The sequence below is a fragment of the Arachis ipaensis genome, chromosome B9, assembly GCF_059453495.1.
Source record: "Arachis ipaensis isolate K30076 ecotype BB chromosome B9, ASM5945349v1, whole genome shotgun sequence".
Taxonomy (NCBI): Eukaryota; Viridiplantae; Streptophyta; class Magnoliopsida; order Fabales; family Fabaceae; genus Arachis; species Arachis ipaensis.
In genome coordinates, this window is record NC_142444.1 from 148,691,583 (window position 1) to 148,716,744 (window position 25,162).

At 26.1% G+C, this 25,162-nt stretch overlaps 1 protein-coding gene across 2 annotated transcripts; it reads left to right on the forward strand.

Moving 5' to 3' along the window:
* The first annotated feature begins 20,586 nt into the window (after nucleotides 1–20,586).
* Nucleotides 20,587–24,551, forward strand: LOC107619504 (beta-galactosidase 15). 2 transcript variants are annotated; one of them, XM_088500020.1, is made up of 13 exons: nucleotides 20,587–20,912; nucleotides 21,000–21,368; nucleotides 21,446–21,589; nucleotides 21,691–21,783; nucleotides 21,877–21,975; nucleotides 22,060–22,147; nucleotides 22,232–22,350; nucleotides 22,455–22,616; nucleotides 22,711–23,014; nucleotides 23,103–23,446; nucleotides 23,536–23,750; nucleotides 23,842–24,121; nucleotides 24,225–24,551. In XM_088500020.1, exons 1-13 carry the CDS (start codon nucleotides 20,736–20,738, stop codon nucleotides 24,330–24,332), a joined length of 2,502 nt encoding a protein of 833 aa, XP_088356146.1. In that variant the 5' UTR covers nucleotides 20,587–20,735; the 3' UTR covers nucleotides 24,333–24,551. The 2 variants fall into 2 exon arrangements, with proteins under 2 accessions (XP_088356146.1, XP_016177285.1); XM_016321799.3 differs by having other exon boundaries at nucleotides 21,691–21,779; nucleotides 21,870–21,975.
* Nucleotides 24,552–25,162: the final 611 nt, after the last annotated feature.

Consider the following 25,162-nt stretch of genomic DNA (forward strand, 5'->3'; position numbering starts at 1 on the left):
ACGATCACCGGTCCAGATTCCAATGTAGAGAAGAATGTGTTCTTTTTTCACTTACTGAATAGTGGAGGAAGACGTGGATAATGGAAATTTGGGGTCAGATGGAATAAATGTTGTAGAGTATACAATTTAAAGAAGGGTGATATCATTACTTTCAAAATCAGCTCGATAGCTAACTGCCAGATAGAGTTATCGATTCAGCGACGTTAGGCCTCCTATGTATAACTCTATTTTATGGATATTTTGAATTATATGTTAAGTTGTCTTGGACATATTTTATTTTTTGTTTAATGAACAAATTTATATATGTTGTATATATTTTGTTTTGCTATCAGTAGGTATCTTGACGTTATGTGTTTTTAAGATAATACGTAATAGTAAACTACATCTTTGTTGGACTTCTTTTTTTTGTTTTTTTTTTTAGTGTCTACCAATTGTTTGAATATTTTATTATCTTTTATTATCTTACAAAATATGTTATACTATTTATTAACATATTGAATAATTGTTGTAGTCTATTTTTTTATTTTAGTGTAATGATAATTTTGTAATTATCCAAAATTAATACAACATATTTATTTTTATAGAATACATTTTAGTTATATTCTTAGTATTTTTCTTTTAAAAAGGTTTAAATTTCGTGAATCCGTGCATAGCACGGCTAGTAGATAAAGTATTTGTCGTCTAACACGTGATACAATGTCCAAAATATCCCTGAAATAATGCATAAAAAGACTAATATAGCATTGACAAAGTGTGGCTTTGTTGTTATATGATGATTGATGAGAGATGTTTCAAGGGAAGCCAAGCTTTCTATGAATTGCAGCTCATGGGCTAATTTTTCTGAGGAACCGTGAGTTAGTTCGCTGGAGTTTTTTGGGATTATTTGTTGTAACATAATTAGGATTTATAGCTGTATTTTATTATTTGGTGAATTCTATGATGTAGAAGGAAGATTCTCTCTACACCTATATATTTGTGTTGTCAAAAGGGTTAGGAGACAAGTGTATAGAGAGAGAATGTGGTTAAAGACAATCTATTCATAGTAACTGACATACTTTATATGTTACATCAATATTAGATGATGGTGGTATATAGAGGAAGCTGCTTAATTGTGTTTGTTATGATTAATTATTAAAAATGATATTGGGCTTGGTTGTAGCTGTGTTTTTAGTTTAAACTATTTTGAAAAAGTAAAAATAAATTTTGATTGTGGATTAATCTATTCATCCCAATATATTTTTGTCCTATCGAATTTTGAACGTGTATTTTATGAATTGTTAATCTTGCAAAAGGACTATACGTACTCATCAAAGTAATTCCACTAAACTTGAATAAGATTCAGACTCTCTTTTCTCATGAATTAATTTCTTTTATTCACATATAAAAAATTAAACTTAACTCCCAAATATTTATTAATAACTACTTATTTTAATATGTATATATAATTATATATCTATATATAAATATATATTTAATTATTTATATATAAATAAATTAATATTTTTTCAAATTATATATTACTAATTAAAATTTTTATTATTAGGTAATTATATTCTAACTGTTCTCTTAATAAGTTTTAACAATTATTTTAAAAAAAATATTTAAATTAGTACTTTAAATACTAAACACATATAGCCTAAACGGTAAACATTCATTTAAAAATATTCAACGTTAAATCTTACACCGTATACCCTAAATTTTAAATCATACCTTTTAAATCCTAATCCATAAATCTTAAACTTTAAACTTAAATTTTAAATTGTAAACCATAAATTTTAAACTCCTAAATTTTTAATCTTAAATTCTAAATCTTGTAGTTAAAGTCAAATTGTGACTCTAGAAGTAATACTTCGAACAAATCTAATTACTTTCAAGTATTTTTATATGAAAAAATGTTGTTTATACCATTAATTATATCTATATAATAAAGAAAAGTTTAGGAGCCAACACTTAACCAATCAAAAAATAAAGTAAATAATTCAACACCATTAAATATAATTTCATATTATTAAAAATATTAATAATAATTAATTAGTAATTATAAATCACAAAATTTAATGTCTTCAGCACTCCTCTGTAATAAAACTATTTGATATATTCCATTCAAATTATGTCATAATTGCCAAATTAGTATATCAAAAATTTAATATCATCATATTTTAATGAAGTATATAAATATATTTCATTGACATATTAATCAACTAGGCATCTTTTTATATATACTCAATCAATAGTTGAAATTCATTCAGCTTCTTTTTATAGCTTTTTGAAAAGAAGAAATATTAGGGTCATATTATTATTATTATTATTATTATTATTATTATTATTATTAAATGTCATTGTGTCACGTTAATAAAATTGGTACATGTAAAAATAATATACTATGAAAACATATCATATGTATCATAGTTAACCACCAAAAAAAGTTTTCGAATTATTCAAATCCTGATAAAAATGTACTCGAGTTTTATTATCAATAAAAATGTCTTTAAATAATTTAAAAACGCGATAAAAATATCCAACAGTAAATATGTATTTTCAAAAAATGCTTTAGAGATTGAATTTAGATGCGATTTTTTGCAATCATGATTAAAAAAATGAGATATTATTCTTAAAATTTGGTGACTTTTTTGCTAAGTATATATTTTCTTATGATGTTTTAAAAATATTATTGGTTGTTAACAAAAAAATTACAAAAAAAAATATATACTTAAAAAAAATGATCAAATTTTAAGGATAATAATATCTTATTTTTATAATTTTACTTACAAAAAATCACATCAAAATTTAATATCTAAGACATTTTTTGAAAACATATATTCACTGTTGGACATTTTTTTTGTGTTTTAAAAATATATATTTTTCAAATAGTTTCATTATAAAAGAGTGCTAAAGTTAGTAAATTTTGTGATTTGTAATTATTAATTAATTATTATTAATATTTTTAATAGTGTGAGATTACATCTAATGGTATTGAATTATTTTTTTTTTTATTGGTTAAGTGCTGAGCCCTAAACTTTTTTTTTATTATATAGATATAATTAATGGTATAAACAATATTTTTCTATATGAAAATACATGAAAATAATAAGACTTTTTTGAAGTTTTGCTTCTAGGGTCACAATTTGACTTTAACTACAAGATTTAGAATTTAAGGTTAAAAATTTAAGAGTTTAAAATTTATGGTTTTCAATTTAGAATTTAGGTTTAAAATTTAAGATTTATAGATTAGGATTTAAAAGGCATGATTTAACATTTAGAGTATACAGTGTAAGATTTAACTAAATATTTATAAATGACTGTTTACCGTTTGGGCTATATGTGTTTAGTATTTAAAGTACTAATTTAAATATTTTTTTTTAAAAATGATTGTTGAAACTTATTAAAAATACAGTTAGAATATAATTACTTAATAATAAAAATTTTAATTAGTAATATATACCTTGAAAAAGATATTAATTTATTTATATATGTTAATGTATATACATAATTTAATTTATTTATATATAAATATATAATTATATACACGTATTAAAATAAGTAGCCATTAATAAATGTTTGGGAGTTAAGTTTAATTTTTCATGTGTGAATAAAAGAAATTAATTCAGAGAGCCTGAATTTTATGTGAGTTTAGTGGAGTTACTTTGATGAGTACATATAATCCTTTTGTAAGCTTAGCAATTCACAAAAATACACGCTCAAAATTTCATAGGACAAAAATATATTGGGATCAATAGGTTAGTCCATAATCAAAATTTATTTTTACTTTCTCAAAATAGTTTAAACAAAAAATACAACTACAACCAAGTCTAATATCATTTTTAATAAGAGTAATTCTCCACATACAAGTTATTTTCAATACAAGTAATACAAGTTATTTATATTCACGCCGTTTCACGTTTTTTTTTTGTCTCTTTTTCGTCTTCCTCTTCCTCTTCCTCTTCCTCTTCTTCCTCTTCTTTCTCCGTGTCTCTTTTTCTTCTTTTTTGTAATTTTTCTCTCTCGTTATCATCGTCACCAACACCACCTCTTCCTCCCTCTTTTGTTATTGAAATTTCTTCTCCTCTTTTCGTTTTTTCTTTCTCCTTCATCAAAATCACCAAAAAAAAATGAAGAAACATTATTCAAGGTACTGTTTTACTGTTCTTCTAGATTTTTTTTCCAGATTGTCTCTGTCATGTGCCTAATCCTTAACCAGCAAAACATTAAAAGATTTCAAGAAATATACTGTCTCCCCCTATATTGGGTGTATTTCTTAAATCATTTGGGTGTATTTTTTAAATCCTTTGGGTGTATTTCTGTAATCCTTTGGGTGTATTTCTGTAATCGTTTGGTTTATTTCTGTAACTGTTTGGGTTTATTTCTGTAATCATTTAGATGTATTTCTGTAATCGTTCGGGTGTATTTCTGAAGTTTCATCATCTTCAAAACAATTTCAAAGCTTGATTTCAGAAACCATGAAAATAAAATAAATAAAAAAACAGAAAGAGATCGAAGGTAAAGAGAGAACAATTTTCCATACAAATCATACAAGTCATTTATATTCACGCCGTTTTCACGTTTTTTTTGTTAGGCCCAACTTGTAAAACTTGTAAACAAAAATGACTTGTATGTGTAGCACTCCTCTTTTAATAATTAATTATAATAAATACAATTAACCAGCTTATTTTTAATAATTAATTGTAATAAATATAATTAACTAACTTACTCTATATATCACTATACCACTATCACGTGACATTGATGTCAACATAAAGCATGTCAATTACCATGGACAGAGTTTGTCTTTAACCACACTTTCTCTATACACTTGTCTCACAATTCTTTTGACAGCACAAATATATAGGTATAGAAGGAATCTTCCTTCTACACCATAGAACTCACCTTATTATTTTGGGCTTTTTTTAGATATTGAAATTTATATTTTTTAATATAATTAAACAATTTATGTTATAAAAGGTTATTTTATTTTTTCTTTTAAGATTTTAAGAGATTTTAATTTTTACTCTCTAATACAATAAAATAATTTTTAATTAATTTTATAAAAAATAATTTAATCTTTCTAAAAATTCATGATTATAGTCTATGTTTTGTATCTTAAATTTGATATTTAAAAATATTTTTGTCTTTTAAAATTAATGTTAAAAAAGTATTTTAATCTCCAAAAATTTTAGTATTTTTCAAGTGATATTCAGATTTTATTTTCTAATACAAATAATCATACTTAAACCTCAAGTATTATAGTCTTTTAAAATTAATCATAAAAAATTATTTTTGTTAGAGTTTTAAAGAGGCTACTTTAATCATTACACTATAAGAGAAATATTGATTATCGTTAGATTTAGCATCGAACATTATCGTTAGATTTACTAGCAGTTGCAATACTAAATTTGTTATCCAAAAAATATTACTGTCAAATTTATATTTTCAACCTTAAATCCCACCGTAACAAATGGCACAGAAAAAAGTTTGGTGAGCACACATTTTACCAACGAATTTAGGGGAGAAAAATTTCGACTGTAAAGTAATTAAATAAAACGCGCTATTTGGGTCACAGACTATGCATTCGATGATAAATCCACCAGTAGAATTGACCCTAAATTCATGAGATTGTTTTTACCATGGAGGAGCTTATTTCTTCTCTACAAATTGCTACCTCCATCATTCGTCACCGCCGCTGCCTCCCTTCGTCAACTACGATGTTACTCTTTCTCTTTCATCCAGGTATGTCTTCTTTCCTTCCTACTTTCATTTTTTTTTATATTGTTGGCATTTGCTAAACTCTAACCCTACACTCCTCTAACCCCAATATCCATTGCCGCTGTCACCGCTGGTTATTTACTTAAATATTCAAAAAATTAAACTTGAATAAAGTTTAACTAGATTAATGGTATACAATTTGATTATGTATCATTAACTGAATGGTTTGAGGTAGAAAGTGTGTATGAGGTGTTTAAATTTCGGGTGAAAGGTGAGAATATAGTATTTTGAGAAGATTGGATATGAGAGTTGAGTGAAACTGAAACTTTAATAAACTTTAATCATAAACTTTGATGTTGGAAGTTGTTTGTGAACTTTGAATTAAAAGTTTTAAATAAATTATTATGGTAAATTATAAAATTTAAATTTTGTTAGTTTAATCATTATTGAATTTAAATCTTTAAAATTATATATTAAAATTTAATTTAAAAAATAAAATAAAATTTAAGTTTACTGTAGCTTAAATTTGCTAGCAGTTATTAATTTAATTATTAATAAATAATATACTACCGTCAAATTTCACCGATTACAAGTTTATACTTTATATTCACTGCTAAATTCGTCGGTAATTAGCGACAGACGAAAAAATTTGCTGCTAAATAATTACTGACGAGATTTATATCGTCAGATTTATTCATCGCTAAATTCGACAGTTCCGACGACTTTCTTATAGTGTTAAAATAAATTAAAAAAAAATTTCATTTCTAAAATTAACATGAAATTTCTAGTTTCTAATTTCTTATACAATAAAATAATATGAATTAATTCTAAAATGATAGTATTTTGAAAATTAACCTTAAAATATTAAATTTTTATTTAAAATCTTTTAATAAGTTTATTTTGCTCAACCTTAGTTTTTTTATAAAAAAAAATATCAAAATTACCATGTATAATATAATTATACAACGTTGTACTCTAAAAGGTAGTTACTCTTTTTTAAAGAGTATTTTAGTAATTTTAAAGATGTTGCTTAAAGAATATTTTAATCTTTTTAAAATAAATGCTAAAAATTATTTTTATTATTTAAAATAAACTTTGCAAATATTTTAATATTTTTAAAGTAGAATACAAGTCCTTCGAAATACAATTAAACAATACTAAGACAAAAGGTTTTTAGTCTTTTTAATATTAATAATAAAATACTGTTTCTTTAGAATATTATAAAAAATTTTAATATTTTTAATAAATTTTTTAAGAGAATATTTGAGTATTTTTATAATTAATTTAAAGGATATATTAATATTAAAGAATATATAATATATTTTTACCATAATAAATTATTTTTGCGAATGATATAATCCACATGTTAATTTATCATTAAATAATACACGTATTAAATCAATACGTATTTATTTGTTAACGTATCATAGTAATCAGTATTTATTTTTTAACGTATTGTGGGCTTGTGGCAATCATTTTAAAAAATTTTGTTGTAAGAAATTCACAACTGCCAAACACATTCAAATGAACCCAGAACCACACGTACCTCCACCCTGGCTTGTCCATTGATCGGCTCCCATAATAAACAACAGCTAGCTAGTATCCACGCTAACCATCAAACCACAGGAGGACAAAGTTGGTATTATGAACTTGGATTGTTGGGTGAGGGTGAAGGGAGCAACACGTCTAGTTTTCACAATGTTCTACATAAAAAGACTCCCATATGAGAAACTACCTTGTCAATCTGAACCTTATGTTTATTTTATTATTAAATCGAACGCTTAATAGAAAAGGTATAGCGGTGTTTCAATAAAGCGCAATGAAACATGTGAAAACTTTTCATATTTATTAAACGGGTTTAACAATTTAAATTCGGGAGCCACTTAAATAAAGATATCAAAAACGTCTCTTTTTTAAAGATATTTTTTAAAAATTAAAATTTAATATATATAATCAATTGAAATTATATTATTTTTATTAAAATTAGACTAAACAAATCAGTTTAGCAAAAAAATTAATAAATTAAAATTTTAAATCGGTATAAATTAATATTTTTTATAAAAAATTACTACAATATTCTTATTATAAAACACAACTAAAATATCCATATATATATATATATAAACTTTAAATTCTAACCCTATAACGATAGAGAAGAAAAAGACTAGAATTTAAAATTTTCAAAATTAATATATATAATAAGAGTATTTTAGTCATTTTATATAATAGGGGTATTGTAATCATTTTTTATAAAAAAATAATATTAATTTAGATGGATTCAAAATTTGATTCACTATTTTTTGGTCAAATTAATTTGTCTGACCTAATTTTGACAAAAATAACATAATTTAAGTGATTATATATGTTAAATTTTAATTATTAAAAAATATCTTTAAAAAAAGATATTTTATACGTCTTTATGAGAGCATCCCCTTTAAATTTTAGAAAAAAATAAGAAAAAACCGATTTATTATAGAACCTGTAAACCCAATTTTTATGACCCACACTGGGTCACTCCCCCACTGCCATGCAAACCCATACCCAACCCTAAGACAACCCACCTTCCTCCCTCTTCTTCTTGGTGGTTGAACGCCGGCGTTGCTATTGTCGGCCTTATTGGTGTTGGCATCACTGCTCCGTTCTCACTTTTCCTCATGCGTTGTTGCTACTATTCTCTTCTTCTCCTGCACTGCCAACGAGATCTCTCCAAAGTGCCTCTCCGCCATCCGTGCTTGCATTCTCACTTTCATCCGCCTTTCTGTCTATCTTTCTGCTATGGCAACTTCTCTTGTTCTGGTGTAAATAAGCTTTTCTACTATGCATACTCCTTTTCTTATATTTTGCTTTATTTCAATCAATCGCGTTAAATTAAATCTTTTTTTGCTACAATAGTCATCAGTATCTTATATTTTATCGTTTAATTTTAATAAAGTAAATGCCTCTATCTTCTATATTATAAAAGATTTTGATTTTGCGGGAGAAGGTTTATGTAAATAAAAGTTTTGATTCTACTAAAGATTACAATCCTGCATTTTAATTTTGTGAGTAAACTAAAACTTGTAACTTTATTTATTTTTAAATAAATTGTTCACGTCAAAATGTCGGGATGCTTTGGCTTTTTTTATTCTTAATTTGTTTGGTCTATTGATTATTGTAATGGGGTATTTAGTTTTTATTTTACTTGTAGCTAGATTTAATTTGATGTGATATATGGAGTTGATGGTTTGTTTTATTGTATTTTGTTGGAGTTGATGGTTTATTTGGAGTCTTTCTCAACTTATATTTATTATTGTTCTTAGCAGCTGTGAGATACATCTCTCATCATTTTTTTATTTGATTTGTTTATCACTTTATCATAAATTTGTATTTGTAGGATTAAAGTTTCTTTAGCTATTTTTTTTTTGTTAAAAATCATCATTAAGATGAATTTATTACTAATTATCATCACTAAATCTTAAATTTATTGTTATTTGTCTGCTGTCTACCGAAAATGACGGCACTGAAGAGTGAGAATAATGTCGGTGCACCATAGCATTGGCAGAAAGAACGGGGCACAAAAGGAGGAGAAGAACGATGTTGAGAGACTGAGCAGTGAACACGACGCAAAGAAAAAGACTGAGAATGACGGGTTTTACTGGGCTGGACGGCAACAACAAGAACTAGAAAGAAGTAGAGGTGGTGATTTTGTTACAAGAGAGTGAAAGGGAATAAGGGTGGCGGATGACAGTGAGAGGAGAGATTGAGAGAATATGAGAGTTGTCAAAATTAATAATATATAACGAGGATATTATAATCATTTTCTATGAAAAATAATTCACTTGGTCTAATATCATTAATTGGTTCAAATAAAAAAAACGGTTTATAACAAAAAAATCATAAAAAAATGAATCGAATTTGACTAATACTACATGTCAAGAATTAATTAGTGAAAACCAACTTGGGTTAGTCGAGTGGTCAGCTCACTCGTCTGCTTAAGTAAGTGTCGGGAGTTCGAACCCCGCCTTATGCATGTAGCAACTCATTGGCCAGCGGCAAACCCTTAAATGGAGCTTAGATCCGCAACGGATTAGTTCTCAATTGATGACCAAACTTCATTAATAGCTGCAATGAATTTTCTATCATCGCACAGTAGTCCCATAAAATATAAAGAAAAAGTATAGGTAGACAATGAAAATATTAAACAATGTGAACAATGGATGTATCGGATGTTTAATTCACTAGGTGTGCGGATGGTTATTCTAATATTAAGATTTAGGTGGGTAATTTAGAGTGTAGTGTGTTTTACTTGAATTAAGCCCATTTTATGGCCTGTTATTCATGTTGTTCAAGAAAGTTATTGGTTACCTAGTATAACCCAAATAAAAAACATCTTGGGAGCTAGGATATGTAATTCCATTAACTGTATGTACTAATAGACTCCTATGTTGTACAACCTTTTTGAACAGTTAACAAAATTCTCATATAGTAGATATCACCTGTATCCGGTAAACATAGTTTAACCATCCGATAGGATACTCTCTCTTGCGTGGATGTCATTCTCTTTCTTCTCTATCATAAACAAATTAATTTGAAAACTCAGCATACGTTAAAGTTTGACTTGCTTCAAATTTTTTATTGACCTCCATCCATGCTAATAACATCGTACCTTTCCATTTCTCTTAATTTATGATTTTTTTAAGATTGTCATCATCTTTAAAGATAATATTTTGATTTTCAGGCAAATAAAAGGTTAATGTCATCACTGAAGGTCATCTCTAATGAATATCATAAGTCAAAATTTTTCATACAGCCTTCTATATAGACAAATACCCACAATCATAAAATTATTTGATCTCATAATACATTTTTTTAAATATGCTTATTTTTTATATTTCTAATATTAACACACCAACAATAATATTTTAAATAAAAAGATAAAAAAATACTTATTCACCCAAAATAATTTGTTTTAACAAATTAAATCCTTCAAACACAAAAGAAATTAATACTACAAAAATATTTATAACAAAATAAAGTTAAAATAACCTTATAAATTAAATACATTTTAAAAATTAATAACCTTATAAACTATGTAAATTAAAAAAAAACATTTTAAATATTTTTAAAATACTAAACTGATCCAATTTTGTCGGAACAACATTAGAAATAGAATTAAGTATAGAGGAATATCAAATTAATTTTTTATTTTAAATAGCATAAATAACCTCACATTTTAATAAAATTGGTAATTTTGTTTAATTTAATATAATCTTTGAGGTTGGAAGCAAACTACTGGTGTAATTGATCAACATCATGAGATTATTATTATTATTATTATTATTATTATTATTATTATTATTTATAAATTAGATACTATTAATGACCAAAGAAGCAAAAAGTGAATTGATTTTTAATAGAAAGTACAGTTAGTCATAATTTGAATAGGATGAGCCTCTTTGAATTTATTTATGAGATCCACATCATTGATCAATCATCTTAAATTTATAAGAAGATGAAAAATATGGATTATTAGATATTTATACTTCAACGATGAAGAAGAAGGTCTTATCAATTAGGTTGAGCAAAAGTGTGGGTGTATCTGATAGACTTCCTTTTTACAAAAGATCATCTAATATATTAATAATAAAAAAATATAAAAATTATCATTAAAAAAACCTCCACTAATGTTTTAGAAATAAATATTGGTTGGAACCTATCAATAGCAGTGGATCAAGTAGGGGTGGCAAAGTGGGTCGACCCGCCCTAATCCGCCTCATCTCACCTAGTAGGGGTGTTCGCGGTGCGGTTTAGTTCGGTTTTAAGGGAAAAAGTCATCCGATCCGAACGTTTAATTTATGTGCGGTGCAGTTTGGATTGAATGAACTTTTTTTGAAAATCCGATCCGATTACAAGCGATTTGGATCGGTTTGAATTTACGGTTTTTTAAATAAAAAAATTAAATACATATAACATGTCTTAACATCAAATTTTAAATAATCAACAATAACATAACAAGTCTTAACATATCTTAAAAAGCCAACGATAACATAATAATAGAAATAAAATTATAAGTTTGTTAAAATAAATAAATAAATAATATTTTAAACATAAAATATTTATTAAATAATAATAATACATAAATAATAGAAAAATGTATAACAAATTGAACATGTTATAAATATAATTGTAAATATAATAAAAAATAATAATATTATAGCACATTGTGCGGTTTAGATTAGATTGGATCGGTTATGAAAAGTAGATCCAAAATCCGATCCAATCCAGCGGTTTGCAAAAAATAGAATCCAATCAAATCCGAATTAGTGCGGTTTTAATCGGTTTTCGGTTTAGATTGGATTGGATGAGCGTTTAATTTGGATCGGTTTGGATTTGAACACTCCTATCACCTAGGCCCACGCCACAACATGGGACGGGTCGGCCCACCTTGCTAACTAAGGTGGGTTTAAAATGCTAGCCACCCCATTTTATGGCGAATTGACAAGCTAATCCGCTTGACTCTTTTTTATTTTTGAAAAATAAAATTTATTAAAATTAATAAAAAAATAATAATTAAAAAATCAAATACAAATAAAAAATAGTCAAATTATAATATAATTTTTTACTATTTTTTTTTATTTTTAACTTCAATAAAATTGTTTAAAATAATATTTGTCAATAAAACCATCTTTATTTTAATAAATAAGTCACATAATTTGAGCATATATACGAAATTATAAAATAAAATAAATAAAGGTAATAACTAAAAGAAGAATAAAAACAAAAAAATAAAAAAGAGTTTAAAAATTATATAATTATTAATTTTGCAGCAGTAATTATTCTTTTATTTAATAAAAAAAGAAAAAATAAAAACCTTTAGGTGGCGGATCGGCCCACCCCGCCCCGTCAAAATCTGCAAATTTGATGGTGCGGATATGGCGTATTTTTATTTTATTTGGTGGATTCAAATCCTAGTCCGACCTATCCTTTTTAGCGAGTTCGACGGGTTCGATCCGTTTTGCCATCCCTGAAATCAAGTATCTCTATACAGCTTTTTTCCAAAACTTATTTTGGCTTCTTGTAAATGATTACGAAACATACACAGTTAGAATTATTAATGACACCAAACTTTATTTGGTACCTGCTTAATAAAAAAAAATCAACATAAAAAAAATTAAATATAGACTTATTCAATATCTAACCCATTGTGATTAGACTTTAAACGTAAAAATATGAAGTTAGTTTCTAACTTTTGAAAAATTATAACTACAATTTTCTCGTGTACTATAATTTATAAAAATTTTAAAAATAACAATTTAATTAAATAATTTATAGATAAATTTTTTAAATTAGTTCAACAATATTAAAAACTAAATATTAACAATTTAATAAAGCATATTTAAAAATAAAAAAATAACAATTTAAGTAAAATAACCTAAACAAATAACTTAACCTAAGCAAAATAACCTAAGCAAATAACTTAAAATTAAAAATAAATTAAAATTTAAAAAATTTCTGGTGATTAAATTTGTAGATAAAATAAATATAAATTTATTATTAGTCGATTTTTTTAAAAGAGCAATATTGCCAATAAATAGATTTTATAAATAAAATATAACTATAATTTAAAAATATAAAATGTAACCATCTAAGCAACTAATTTACAATTTAGAAATAATTATTTCAACACTCTAAGCAAATAATTAATTTAACAATATTAAAAAGTAAATATCTAACCATCTAAAAAAACGCTTTTAAAAATTTAAAAAGTAATAACTTAAATAAATAATAATGTATAATTTATAATTAAAATTTCAAAAATTTCTACTAAAAATACTTAAGCAAATAAATTCTCAAATTCGACGTATAAGCGCCACGTCAATATAAGAACTCTCTATTTATAATTTTGTATTTTATATTACTATAAATATAAAGATGATTCTATAATTTTTGACAAATAAAACTAGAAAATTAGAATTTTTTTTATTGAGACTTTCATACTTGTATTGTATATATATAATTAATGACTTCCTTTTTTCAATAATAATAATAATAATAATAATAATAATAATAATAATAATAATAATATAGCATAAGTATTCTTTTTAGATCATATATCTTCGTAATCCACGTTTGAAATTTTCTTTTTCACTTTGTTTTAAACTAGTGTTAAACTCGTGCGATAGACGAACTAATATTTTAATTTGATATGATAAATTAAAAATAGTATTTTATAATTATAATTTTTTTAACTTTAGTATAATACATTGTCATTATATAATAAGTATATTGAATATATTATTTTATATTTATTTAAACAAAATACAAATAGAACAATTTAAAATCTATAATATTCTTGAACTATAAAAAAAGAGACCTGAAAATATAAGAATATATATAATTGTATTGGTAGCATATCAATTGTGCACTAAACTTTATGTCTAAAAACTAACAAAAGTTTATCGACAATATAATATTTTACTAACATCATTAGATAAACAATTGTCATATGATGTTGTGCTCTATGTTACACATTTCATTTCAAGTCTGAAAGTATAGTTATAAATAAATTAGTTAAATTTACGACAAATATTTGTACAAAAGTGTAAATCATAACATGTTATTAAAATAAAAATACTATTTTTCTTACCTAAATAGTATTAAAAACTTCTTTGAACATGATATTTGTTGTTGAGGGACTTTGAATTGCTATCTTAGCCTAGAATTAGAATGTTCAAGTCATTACGACTCTTAGCTCTTGACAAAACAACCTAAAAAGTTGTCCATAGGTGAATACTGATTTTGGCAAGTAAAGTCCTACATCTGATAATGATTTACCACATAATAAAATATTTTAGTTTTTCAATACTTTTCTCCTCTTATATAGTATCCCGTCAGCTAATAATGTCCAAGTTGTATTGTAAATAGAATTCGGTTTGCTAACACTATTAGATATTAATAATATCACAAATAGTTTTCTCAACTGATGACCAAATAGCTGTAATGAATTTTCTATCGTCATACAGTAGTCCCAATGAATAAAAAACATTTTGAAAGTTAGGATATGTAATCCTATATATTAATTGTCCTAATAAACTCATATGTTGTGCAACATTTTTGAACAGTTAACAAAATTCTTATATATTAGATATCACCTGTACCCGGTGGAACATAGTTTAACCTCACAATAGAATACCCTCTCTTACGTGAATGTCATTCCCATTTTTCTCTATCATAAATAAATTGATTTGGAAACTCAGTATACATTAAAGTTTGACTTGCTTTAAATTTTTTGTTGGCCTCCATCCATGCTAAGAACATCGTACCTCTTCCTTTCTCTTATTCCATAATTTTTTTAAGATTGTCATTGTCTTTAAAGATGATATTTTGCTTTCCAGACAAATGAATGATCTCATCACTAAAGGCCATCTCCGATAAATATCATAAGCCAAAGTTCTCCACAGCCTCACGTGCAGACAAATACCCGCAATCATAAAATTGTTTGATCTCATAATAATCTGAGCATTCTCTCCACTGAAAGCTTCCTTTGAAACCTCAACTGCCACCTTGTCTGAACATGTATTTATGTACTTGAACAAATATTTGATAGTATTTGACTTGTTGTAGTACTCTAACATGTATTTGATAAGACATTAGCAGGTATGTGTTATAAGAAATTACATTATTATTATCCATATGGAATCCCTTCCTTTCAGTAACTACTCTTGTGTCTTATCTTCTATATGATGGGTATCCACCATAGTTAATAAATGTGGTGTTATTGAATGTTTTAGGATAATATTTGGTATAGTACCCATCTTTCATGCAGGGAGATTTTGAGCAAATAGTACATGAATCATATATGTAGACACAACTCTAAACAATTTTGGGTATCGAACAGGATCGGACAATCCTAACAATATTAACCGGTCAATTTAAGTTGTGTTTGTTATCTTGTGGTCTCCACTCCACAAAAGAATATGAATATGTGGTGGACCTCTCTTTTAGAATTCTACCATGTACATCAATATAATAAAAAAATAAAAAAATAAAATGTTATAAATAAACTATCTATTTTATAGATATGCTTTGATAAATATATAACTGTGCAAATAATTTAACAAATTTTTTTTCTAAAAATAAGGTCAAATAATGAGCAATACCTGCATCTAGCACTTCGAATGGAATCCCATGCTTAAGATTGGAGGTTATCATGTCAAACTTAATTTTGAACACTCTATTTAATTTTAATCTAATATTTTGTAGTGAGCAAATTTACTTATAAATTATGTAAATAAAAAAGATATTTTTAAAGACATTTGCTTACTTAAAAATTAAAAAAAAAATATATTTTAAATTAAAAAGTTTAAACAAAGTGTTTTAATTAGCAATTAGAAATTAGAATTAGGATTTTTTAAATAATTACACATTAAAAATTAATAACTAACTTAATTATATCAACAATATTTCATATTAGAAATATAAAACTTTATGATATCAAATACTAAATTAGAAATTAACAAAATATCAACGGTATAAATTGAAAAAAAATCACAAGTAATAACCAAATAACATTAACTTATATTAAAAAAAATTCTAAATTCCAAACATAAAAATTCAAAAAATAAAAAACTTAAGAACAACAAATATTTTCACCAAAACAAAAATATGTTTGGCATTATTCTATTAGATAGACTTAAAAAGGGGATTCTAAAATATGCCCATTCAAATTCTTAATTTTTATTCTCAACGTTGATCATCTTGCAAGTTGAAGTATCTCCTTCTGTCCCCGAATCTTCGGACTCCAAGAATAGTCGTTTGGTTGGTGTAATAGCGTTTTTCAACACTTCAGATCCACCATCGTCCGCATTCTCATTGGAGAATTCAAATAATAAATTCTGTTCAAAACACTACGTTAAATAAAAGACATCATTCTTACATTTTATTTTAACTCAATAATATTTTTTAAATAAAATCAAACTTCAACTTTAAGAAAACAAACAAAAAAAATCTTTTGAAAGAGATAACCACAACTCGAACACTTGAAGATTTTTTGTAAAAATATAGGTAGATCTCTTTAAATTTTATAAAAATATTGGTAGAATTTAAAATTTAAATTTTATTATATCAAATAAAATTAAAAAATTAGCTCTATGTTAATAATTAACTATCTTTTAAAATGTCATAGTTACTTAATTATTTTACAATAATGTGTTGATATCAAATTTTATTTTATTTTATTTAAATTTTAAAATTTTAAAACATTAATTAATTAATTATTTTTTTGGAGAAAATAGATATTAGAATTACAATTTGTTATGGTTGTAAAAGATATTTTATATTTAAATTTTATTAATTTATCAACATTTAATTTAAGTATAATTTAATTTTAAAAACCAAATTTAAGTTTGATTTGAATATAAAAAACAAACAAAACTCTTAATTCAGTGAATTTTCAAATCTAAAAAAAAGTTAAATAAATAAGATGAATAAATAAAAATAATCTATCTACAACGAATTGAAATTATCTGTTTTTTAAATTTTTTTCAATTAAATATATTAACTGAAAGTAATTGATTGTACTAAACAATAAAAATGTTGTATTATGTATATTTAACTCGTAATTTTATAGTTTACTCATAGCTAGAATTTTTTGAAACATAATTGAGTTTGATTTGAATTTGACTTAAATTTATAGATAAAATAAATAAATTTAAATTATAAACTCTAATAACTAACTAATTAACATTATAATTTTTTCAAAAATCAAAGAGAGTAAAAAAGAATATAAGGTAACTACAATAATTACGTGAACTTATTTATTGCGATTAGTTATTAAGTGAACTTAATTTTTTCAAAAATAATAATTTATTAGCTTTTTCTTTAAATAAAAGAGTAATATTATTATAATTAAAGTAAAATGTAACTATAATTTAAACATTTAAAAGTAACTTTTTAAGCAAATAATTTATAAATAATTTTTTAAATTAGCTCAACAAAGTAACTAAATATCTAACAACTTAAGAAAGTGTATTTAAAAATTTAAAAACTAACAATGTAAGCAAATAACTTAAAATTTTAAAAATAACAACCTAAGCAAAAAAATTTAAGCAAATAACTTAAAATTTAAAAAATAACCACCTAAGCAAATAACTTATAATTTATAAATAAAATTTTAAAAGTTTCTAACGACGATACCTAAGAAAATAATTTTCAAATTCAATGTGTGAGCGACAAAGTCACCAAAAAAAATGTGTGAGGGACATGTGAGAAAAAGACTACTCTAAATTTTAAAAATAATAACCTAAGTAAAACAACTTAAGCAAATAACTTGAAATTTAAAAAATAACTACCTAAACAAAACAACCTAAGCAAATGACTTAAAAAATAAATTTAATTTGATTTGAATATAAAAAATAAATTTCTTGATTCGATGAGTTTTTAAATATAAAAAATGTATAAATAAATAAAATAAACAAATAAAAATAATCTATGAGCAAATAAAAACATAGACAACTTTACTAAGATTAAGTACAGAGAAATCTATGATTATAAAATATTGCAATTTATTATAAACTAAAATTTAAAAATTCAGTTAAAAAGTTAATATTACAATATTAAAATATTTTTTTCTTAAAAAATGCTCCAAACAAACTAATTTGTACGCATTTAAATTAGTTTTTTTTAATTTGAATTTATGAACAAATAACTTAAAATTAAAAAGTACAACTTAAGCAAATAATAATAATTTATAATTTAAAAGAGTAATCTGCAAATAACTTAAAATTTAAAAAGTAACTACCTAAGCAAAACAATTTAAAATTTAAAAAATAACCACCTAACCAAAATAACTTAAATTTAAAAAGTAGCAACTTAAGAAAATAATAATTTATAACTTATAAATAAAATTTTAAAATTCAAAAGAGTAATATGCAAATAACTTAAAATTAAAAAGTAACTATCTAAGCAAATAATTTAAATTTTGAAAAATAACAACCTAAACAAATAACTTAAAATTTAAAAAATAAATACCCAAGCAAAACAATCTAAAATTTAAAAAATAACAACTTAAGTAAAACAACCTAATTTAAAACTTGAAAATAACAACTTAAGCAAATAATAATTTATAATTTATAAATATAAATTTAAAATTTTCTAATGACAACACCTAAGCAAATAAATTCCTAAACTCAACGTATGAGCTCCCCATTTGTATTACTATGAACGCCACATCAGCATATGAGCTCTCCATTTGTATTACTATATATATATAAAGATAAAGATAAAGATAAAAAAATACGATGAAAAATAAAAGAAATAGGCATGAGGATAAATGTAAAACTCATCTCTATCTTTACAATTTTTCTTTTCTTTTCTTCTTATTACGTTTTGATCCTATTTTAATACTTTTTTCTTTTATATCTCATGTTATTATTTTTTTTAAATATACCAAATCAAGCACACAAATAATATATTTGTCGATATACTTTACTATTTACTTATAGATGCATATATTAACGTATAAAAAATAATTTTAACAACATGCTAAAATATAATAATGCTTGTGTCATTATTACTTTTATTTGAATATAAAAATTTTCACTTATGAGCGAGTTACCAAAATAATTTAGTCAACTTTGACTTAAAAAAGGACTCATTAAGAAATTAGAAATTTTTTATTGTGATTTTCATACTTGCATTATATAATTAATGACTTCTTTCTTTCAAAATAATAATAATAATTTATTATTATTTTTTTTACCAAAAATAGGAAGACTCGAATCTATAACTTTTTAGATAAATAAAGAAAGACTATATCATTTGAGTTATAACTCATTGGTTTAATAATAATAATAATAATAGTAATAATAATAATAATAATAATAATAATATTATTATTATTATTATTATTATTATTATTATTATTATTATTATTAATAAATATAGCATAAGTATGTTTTTTTGCTTTGTTGTAAATAAGAATAAGAAAATGCAATGAAAAATAAAAGAAATAGGCATGAGGATATAAGTGTAAAACTCATCTCGATGTTTAATTTTTTTTTCTTTTATTCATACATTTGGGTCCTATTTTATACTTTTTTTTTTCTTTTATATCTCATGTTTTTATTTTAATATACCAAATCAAGCACAAAAATGATATATTTGTCGATATACTTTACTATTTACTTGTAAATGCATATCTTAACATATAAAAATTAATTTTAACAAAATGCTTAAATATAATGTTTGTGCCATTATTACTCTTATTTGAATATAAATTTTCACTTATGAGTTACCAAAATAATTTAGCCAAGCCAATGAGTAATAGCTCAAATGGCATAGACTTCCCATACTCAATTAAGAGGTTGCGGGTTTGAGCCTCCTATCTTTCCAAATTTTTTGCCAATGAATAACAGCTCAAATGGCACAGGCTCCTCATACTCAATTAAGAGGTTGCGGGTTTGAGTATCCTATCTTTCCAAATTTTTGTCAATGAGTAATAGCTCAAATGGCATAATCTCCCCATACTCAATTAAGAGAAATTTTTGCCAATGAGTAATAGCTCAAATGACATAGTCTCCCCATACTCAATTAAGAGATTGTGGGTTCGAGTCTCCTATTTTTGCTTTGACCCTGAAAATAATAAGATAAGACTCGTTAATTCTTTTCCCGCCTTTGAGAAAAGATTAAGAATCTTACTATGAAAATATTTGGAACGATGTGTCACGGTTAGATTAAAGAGTGAGTAAAACAAGGAAGGATTGTTAAATGATGATAATGAATTCTAAAACTTAGTAATATGGATATGAGATTCCAAGTTACCAGTTTTGAATAGGATAAGAGATAAACAGAAACTTAAAAAGGAATATGATAGATATAGCTGAGATAAAAAAAAAATCATAACTGCTCATCAATCATTTTGAATTTGATAATCATGATAGGATAACTATGATTTTGAATTTTGAGTGTGTAACAACCTAGCTAGGTAAACCCTCTATATCTATGGACACAGTACATGAACTTCAAATCACTGAGCATTGAGTAATTAACAATCCATTATGGACTCAACAAAGAGATTCTTCTCTATAGCGTTGTTCTTGTTCCTTCTTAGCTTCTCCTTTTTTGTTTCCACTGACTCGATCCATGTGTCTCATGATGGAAGAGCCATCAAAATCGATGGAAAACGTAGGATTTTGATATCTGGATCAATCCACTATCCTAGAAGTACACCTGAGGTAACTAATATTTATTTATAATAATAATGATTTTGTGTATGTCACGTTCTATATTCATATTAATTAGTTGATTTTATTATTTGATAGATGTGGCCGGATTTGATTAATAAAGCTAAAGAAGGAGGGTTAGATGCAATTGAAACGTATGTGTTTTGGAATGCGCATGAACCAAGTCGTAGATCATATGATTTCAGTGGCAACAAGGATCTTATTAGATTCCTCAAGACTATTCAAGAAGCTGGACTCTATTCTGTTCTTCGCATTGGTCCATATGTTTGTGCTGAATGGAATTACGGTGGGATTCCTGTGTGGGTTCATAATCTCCCCGGTGTTGAGATTCGAACTGCAAATTCTGTTTATATGAATGAGATGCAAAACTTCACTACCCTCATCGTTGACATGGTCAAGAAAGAGAAACTCTTTGCTTCTCAAGGTGGCCCCATCATTATAGCCCAGGTATATATATAACAATCTCCATTTAGTTTTGATGCATGTTTTAGTTTTTTATTCTTATTTTTGTTATTTCATTTTAGATTGAAAACGAATATGGGAATGTCATGGCGGATTATGGAGATGCCGGAAAAGCTTACATCAATTGGTGTGCAAATATGGCTGAGTCTTTGCACATTGGGGTTCCATGGATCATGTGCCAACAACCTGATGCTCCTCAACCAATGGTATATATACATTTATATTTTTACATGATTAATGTTTTCAAGATTATATATATTATAGTCTCTAATAATAATCTCTATGTGTATATGTTAATTTAATTTAGATCAATACTTGCAACGGTTGGTATTGTCATGATTTCGAACCCAACAATCCTAACAGTCCAAAGATGTGGACTGAAAATTGGGTAGGCTGGTACGTGTATCTCTCTCTCTCACTACCTTATATATTTTCTCATTTATTATTGGAATTCTTGTCTGATATTTTTTTCATAAATTAATTAAGGTTCAAGAACTGGGGTGGCAAAGACCCTCGTAGAACTGCTGAAGATGTTGCCTATTCGGTGGCTAGGTTTTTCCAGACTGGAGGCACATTTCAAAATTATTACATGGTAAATTATATTAATCATAAAACTTATACATATAAATTGTTTTAGTTAATTTCATACTAAACGTGTATATTTATTTTTGGTCAGTATCATGGTGGGACTAATTTTGATAGAACCGCTGGTGGACCATACATTGCCACTTCATACGATTATGATGCTCCTCTTGATGAATATGGTAAAATTACATTGATAAAGAATCTCATTTTCTAATATTTTTCCATGAATGATCCTTGAGTAATTAATTAATTATTGTGTGTAGGAAACAAAGCTCAACCAAAATGGGGTCACCTCAAAGAACTCCACAGAGTTTTGAAGTCCATGGAAGAGAGTCTTACAAACGGGAACGTTTCCCAAATTAATTTTGGCAACTCTATCACGGTACAAAAATATATGAAAACAAAATTACAACTCTTCATTATTTTTTCCCTCTAATTGAATTAGAACAATAATAAATAATTACTTTTCAACAATAATTATTTCAGGCCACTGTGTATGCCTCAAAGAAATCATCAAGTTGCTTCTTGACCAATGCCAACACTACCACTGATGCTACTGTTTCATTTAGAGGAAGAACTTATGCAGTTCCAGCATGGTCTGTGAGCCTTCTACCTGATTGTCAAAATGAAGAGTATAACACAGCCAAGGTATCATATAACATAATTAATTAAATATTTTAAGTTTAATTTATTATTAATTATTAATTAACTTGACTTGTATGTCTTGTTATTGTTATAAAAGGTGAATGTGCAAACCTCTGTGATGGTTAAAGTAAGCAACAAAGCTGAAGATGAGCCGATGTCTTTGAAATGGACATGGAGGGCTGAGAACGTTGACCATGCTCTTCTTGCTAAAGTCAACGCCTCTGAGTCAGCACACGAACTCATTGACCAGAAAGATGCTGCTAATGATGCTAGTGACTATCTTTGGTACATTACAAGGCTCCACCTTGATCAGGATGATCCTGTTTGGAGTGATGATATGTCCCTCAGAATCAATGGCAGTGGCCATGTTATCCATGCATTCGTCAATGGACAACATATTGGTAAACAATGTTTCACACCATAATAACCTTAATTAATTAATTAATCAATTAAATAATATTTCATATCCTTTGTTTGTTATGTGGATAGGGTCTCATTGGGCCACTTATGGAATTCACCATGACAAGTTTGAGACAAAGCTAAAGTTGCAGCCTGGAAAGAACACTATCAGCTTGCTTAGTGTCACTGTTGGACTTCAGAACTATGGTGGTAACTTTGACAAATGGCATGCTGGACTTGTTGGACCAATTGAGTTGATTAGTAAAAAGGGTGATGAGACCATAATCAAGGATATCTCTGAACACAAATGGTTGTACAAGGTTGGATTGCATGGTTGGGATCACAAATTCTTCAGTAGTGACTCACACTTCGCTTCCCCTTCCAAATGGGAATCTCAAAGTCTTCCCACTAACAGAATGTTGACTTGGTACAAGGTAATTACGATTCTCAGCTATCATCTTCACGTGATTAGTTAGCATTTGACATACTAACTGTGGTGATCTTGTGTTTATTTAATTACTAGACAACGTTCAAGGCTCCTCTGGGGACAGACCCTGTTGTGGTGGACCTGCAAGGTATGGGCAAAGGCTACGCTTGGGTTAACGGCAATAACATCGGCCGCATCTGGCCGAGTTACTTGGCCGGCGAAGATGGTTGCAGCGATGACCCATGCGATTATCGCGGCCAATATGATGACTCAAAATGTGTTTACAATTGTGGAAAGCCCTCTCAAAGATGGTAAAATGTTAACCATTAACATAATAATCTATGTCACTAATTAAGATGTTATTATATGTTTATGGATTAATAATTGTGATTGATTGTTTAGGTACCATGTTCCACGGTCATTCTTTGTTGAAAACGGAGAGAACACATTGGTTCTGTTTGAGGAGATTGGTGGAAATCCATCACTTGTGAATTTCCAAACAGTGACTGTTGGAAGTGCATGCGGAAATGCACAAGAGCACAAGACATTGGAGCTCTCATGCCAAGGTAGACCAATCTCTGCCGTCAAATTCACAAGCTTCGGCGATCCACAAGGTATCTGTGGATCATTCTCCAAGGGAACTTGTGAATCCCACAATGATGCTCTCCCCGTTGTTCAAAATGTAAGACTCTCTTACTCCTAATTATTATTGCATTGCTTTTGTGTTTCTACTAATCAAGTTGTTAGCAGGATACTAATTTGAGTTGATGTTTTTAATGTTGTAGGCATGTGTTGGCAAAGAAACATGTTCAATTGATGTTTCAGAGAACACATTTGGTGCAACAACTTGTGGAGATGTTCCTAAGAGGCTTGCAGTGGAGGTCCTCTGTTAGAAGGGGATTAATCAAAATTAAGATAATGGAAGCATAGATTTTTAGGGTTAGTTTATGGTAGTATATGAATTTTCTTTGTTCTCATTTAACAACTTGTTAATTTGAGCTTTCAAATTTCAAATTATATATATATAGCATTTTTGCATATATCTAAGTTATTTTTCTGCTCATCAACGTTGAATAATAAGCTCTTACATTATAATCTAATTAATAATTCTGTTATTCTTGGTTGTTACCTTTCAACAATAAGCACTCACTGGGATTTCGCTAGGCTCGAAAAGAAAAACTGAAAGAAAAATTGCTATCCTGCGGATTCGTAATTGCATTAGTATTTCATTAATAACAAAACAATATGTTGATCGATTATTTACGGAAAAGTTCAGTCCGAAGTTGTTAGTTTCGAAGACGACATTAGATAGTTAAATCAAATCTTTTAGTTAGCAATCAGCAGTATCTATTAAGTGGCATTTTAAAATTTAATCTAAACTTATCTTTTAGTTAAATAAAATTAATGTTTGTTGTAAACTGAAAATCAAAATTAAAATTTGTTATGAAAACTACCATAATTTTGTGAAAAAATCAGTATATCAGAGGTGTTACCACTTTTATAGTGCTAAGTATAATGATTATAAAATTTAAATTAAATAAAAAAGTGATTGTTTTTTAAAAATAAAAAATATAATTAATTAAAAAATAAATTAATAAAATATTATATTTAAAAATTGAATAAAAATAATATTTAAAAAATAAATAGCCAATTTTTTAAAAAAAGAGCGAGGAGAAACACATCATATAAATCTTGAAAGTCAACAAAGAACCACTACTGAGTA

What these genes read in the sequence shown, in the direction of transcription:
- LOC107619504 (XM_016321799.3), top strand. Translation starts at nt 20,736, where the DNA reads ATGGACTCAACAAAGAGATTCTTCTCTATAGCGTTGTTCTTGTTCCTT. An exon ending in CATTTCAAAATTATTACATG is followed by an intron (nt 21,976 to 22,059) that starts GTAAATTATATT and finishes ATTTTTGGTCAG; the next exon opens with TATCATGGTGGGACTAATTT. An exon ending in GAATGTTGACTTGGTACAAG is followed by an intron (nt 23,447 to 23,535) that starts GTAATTACGATT and finishes TTTAATTACTAG; the next exon opens with ACAACGTTCAAGGCTCCTCT.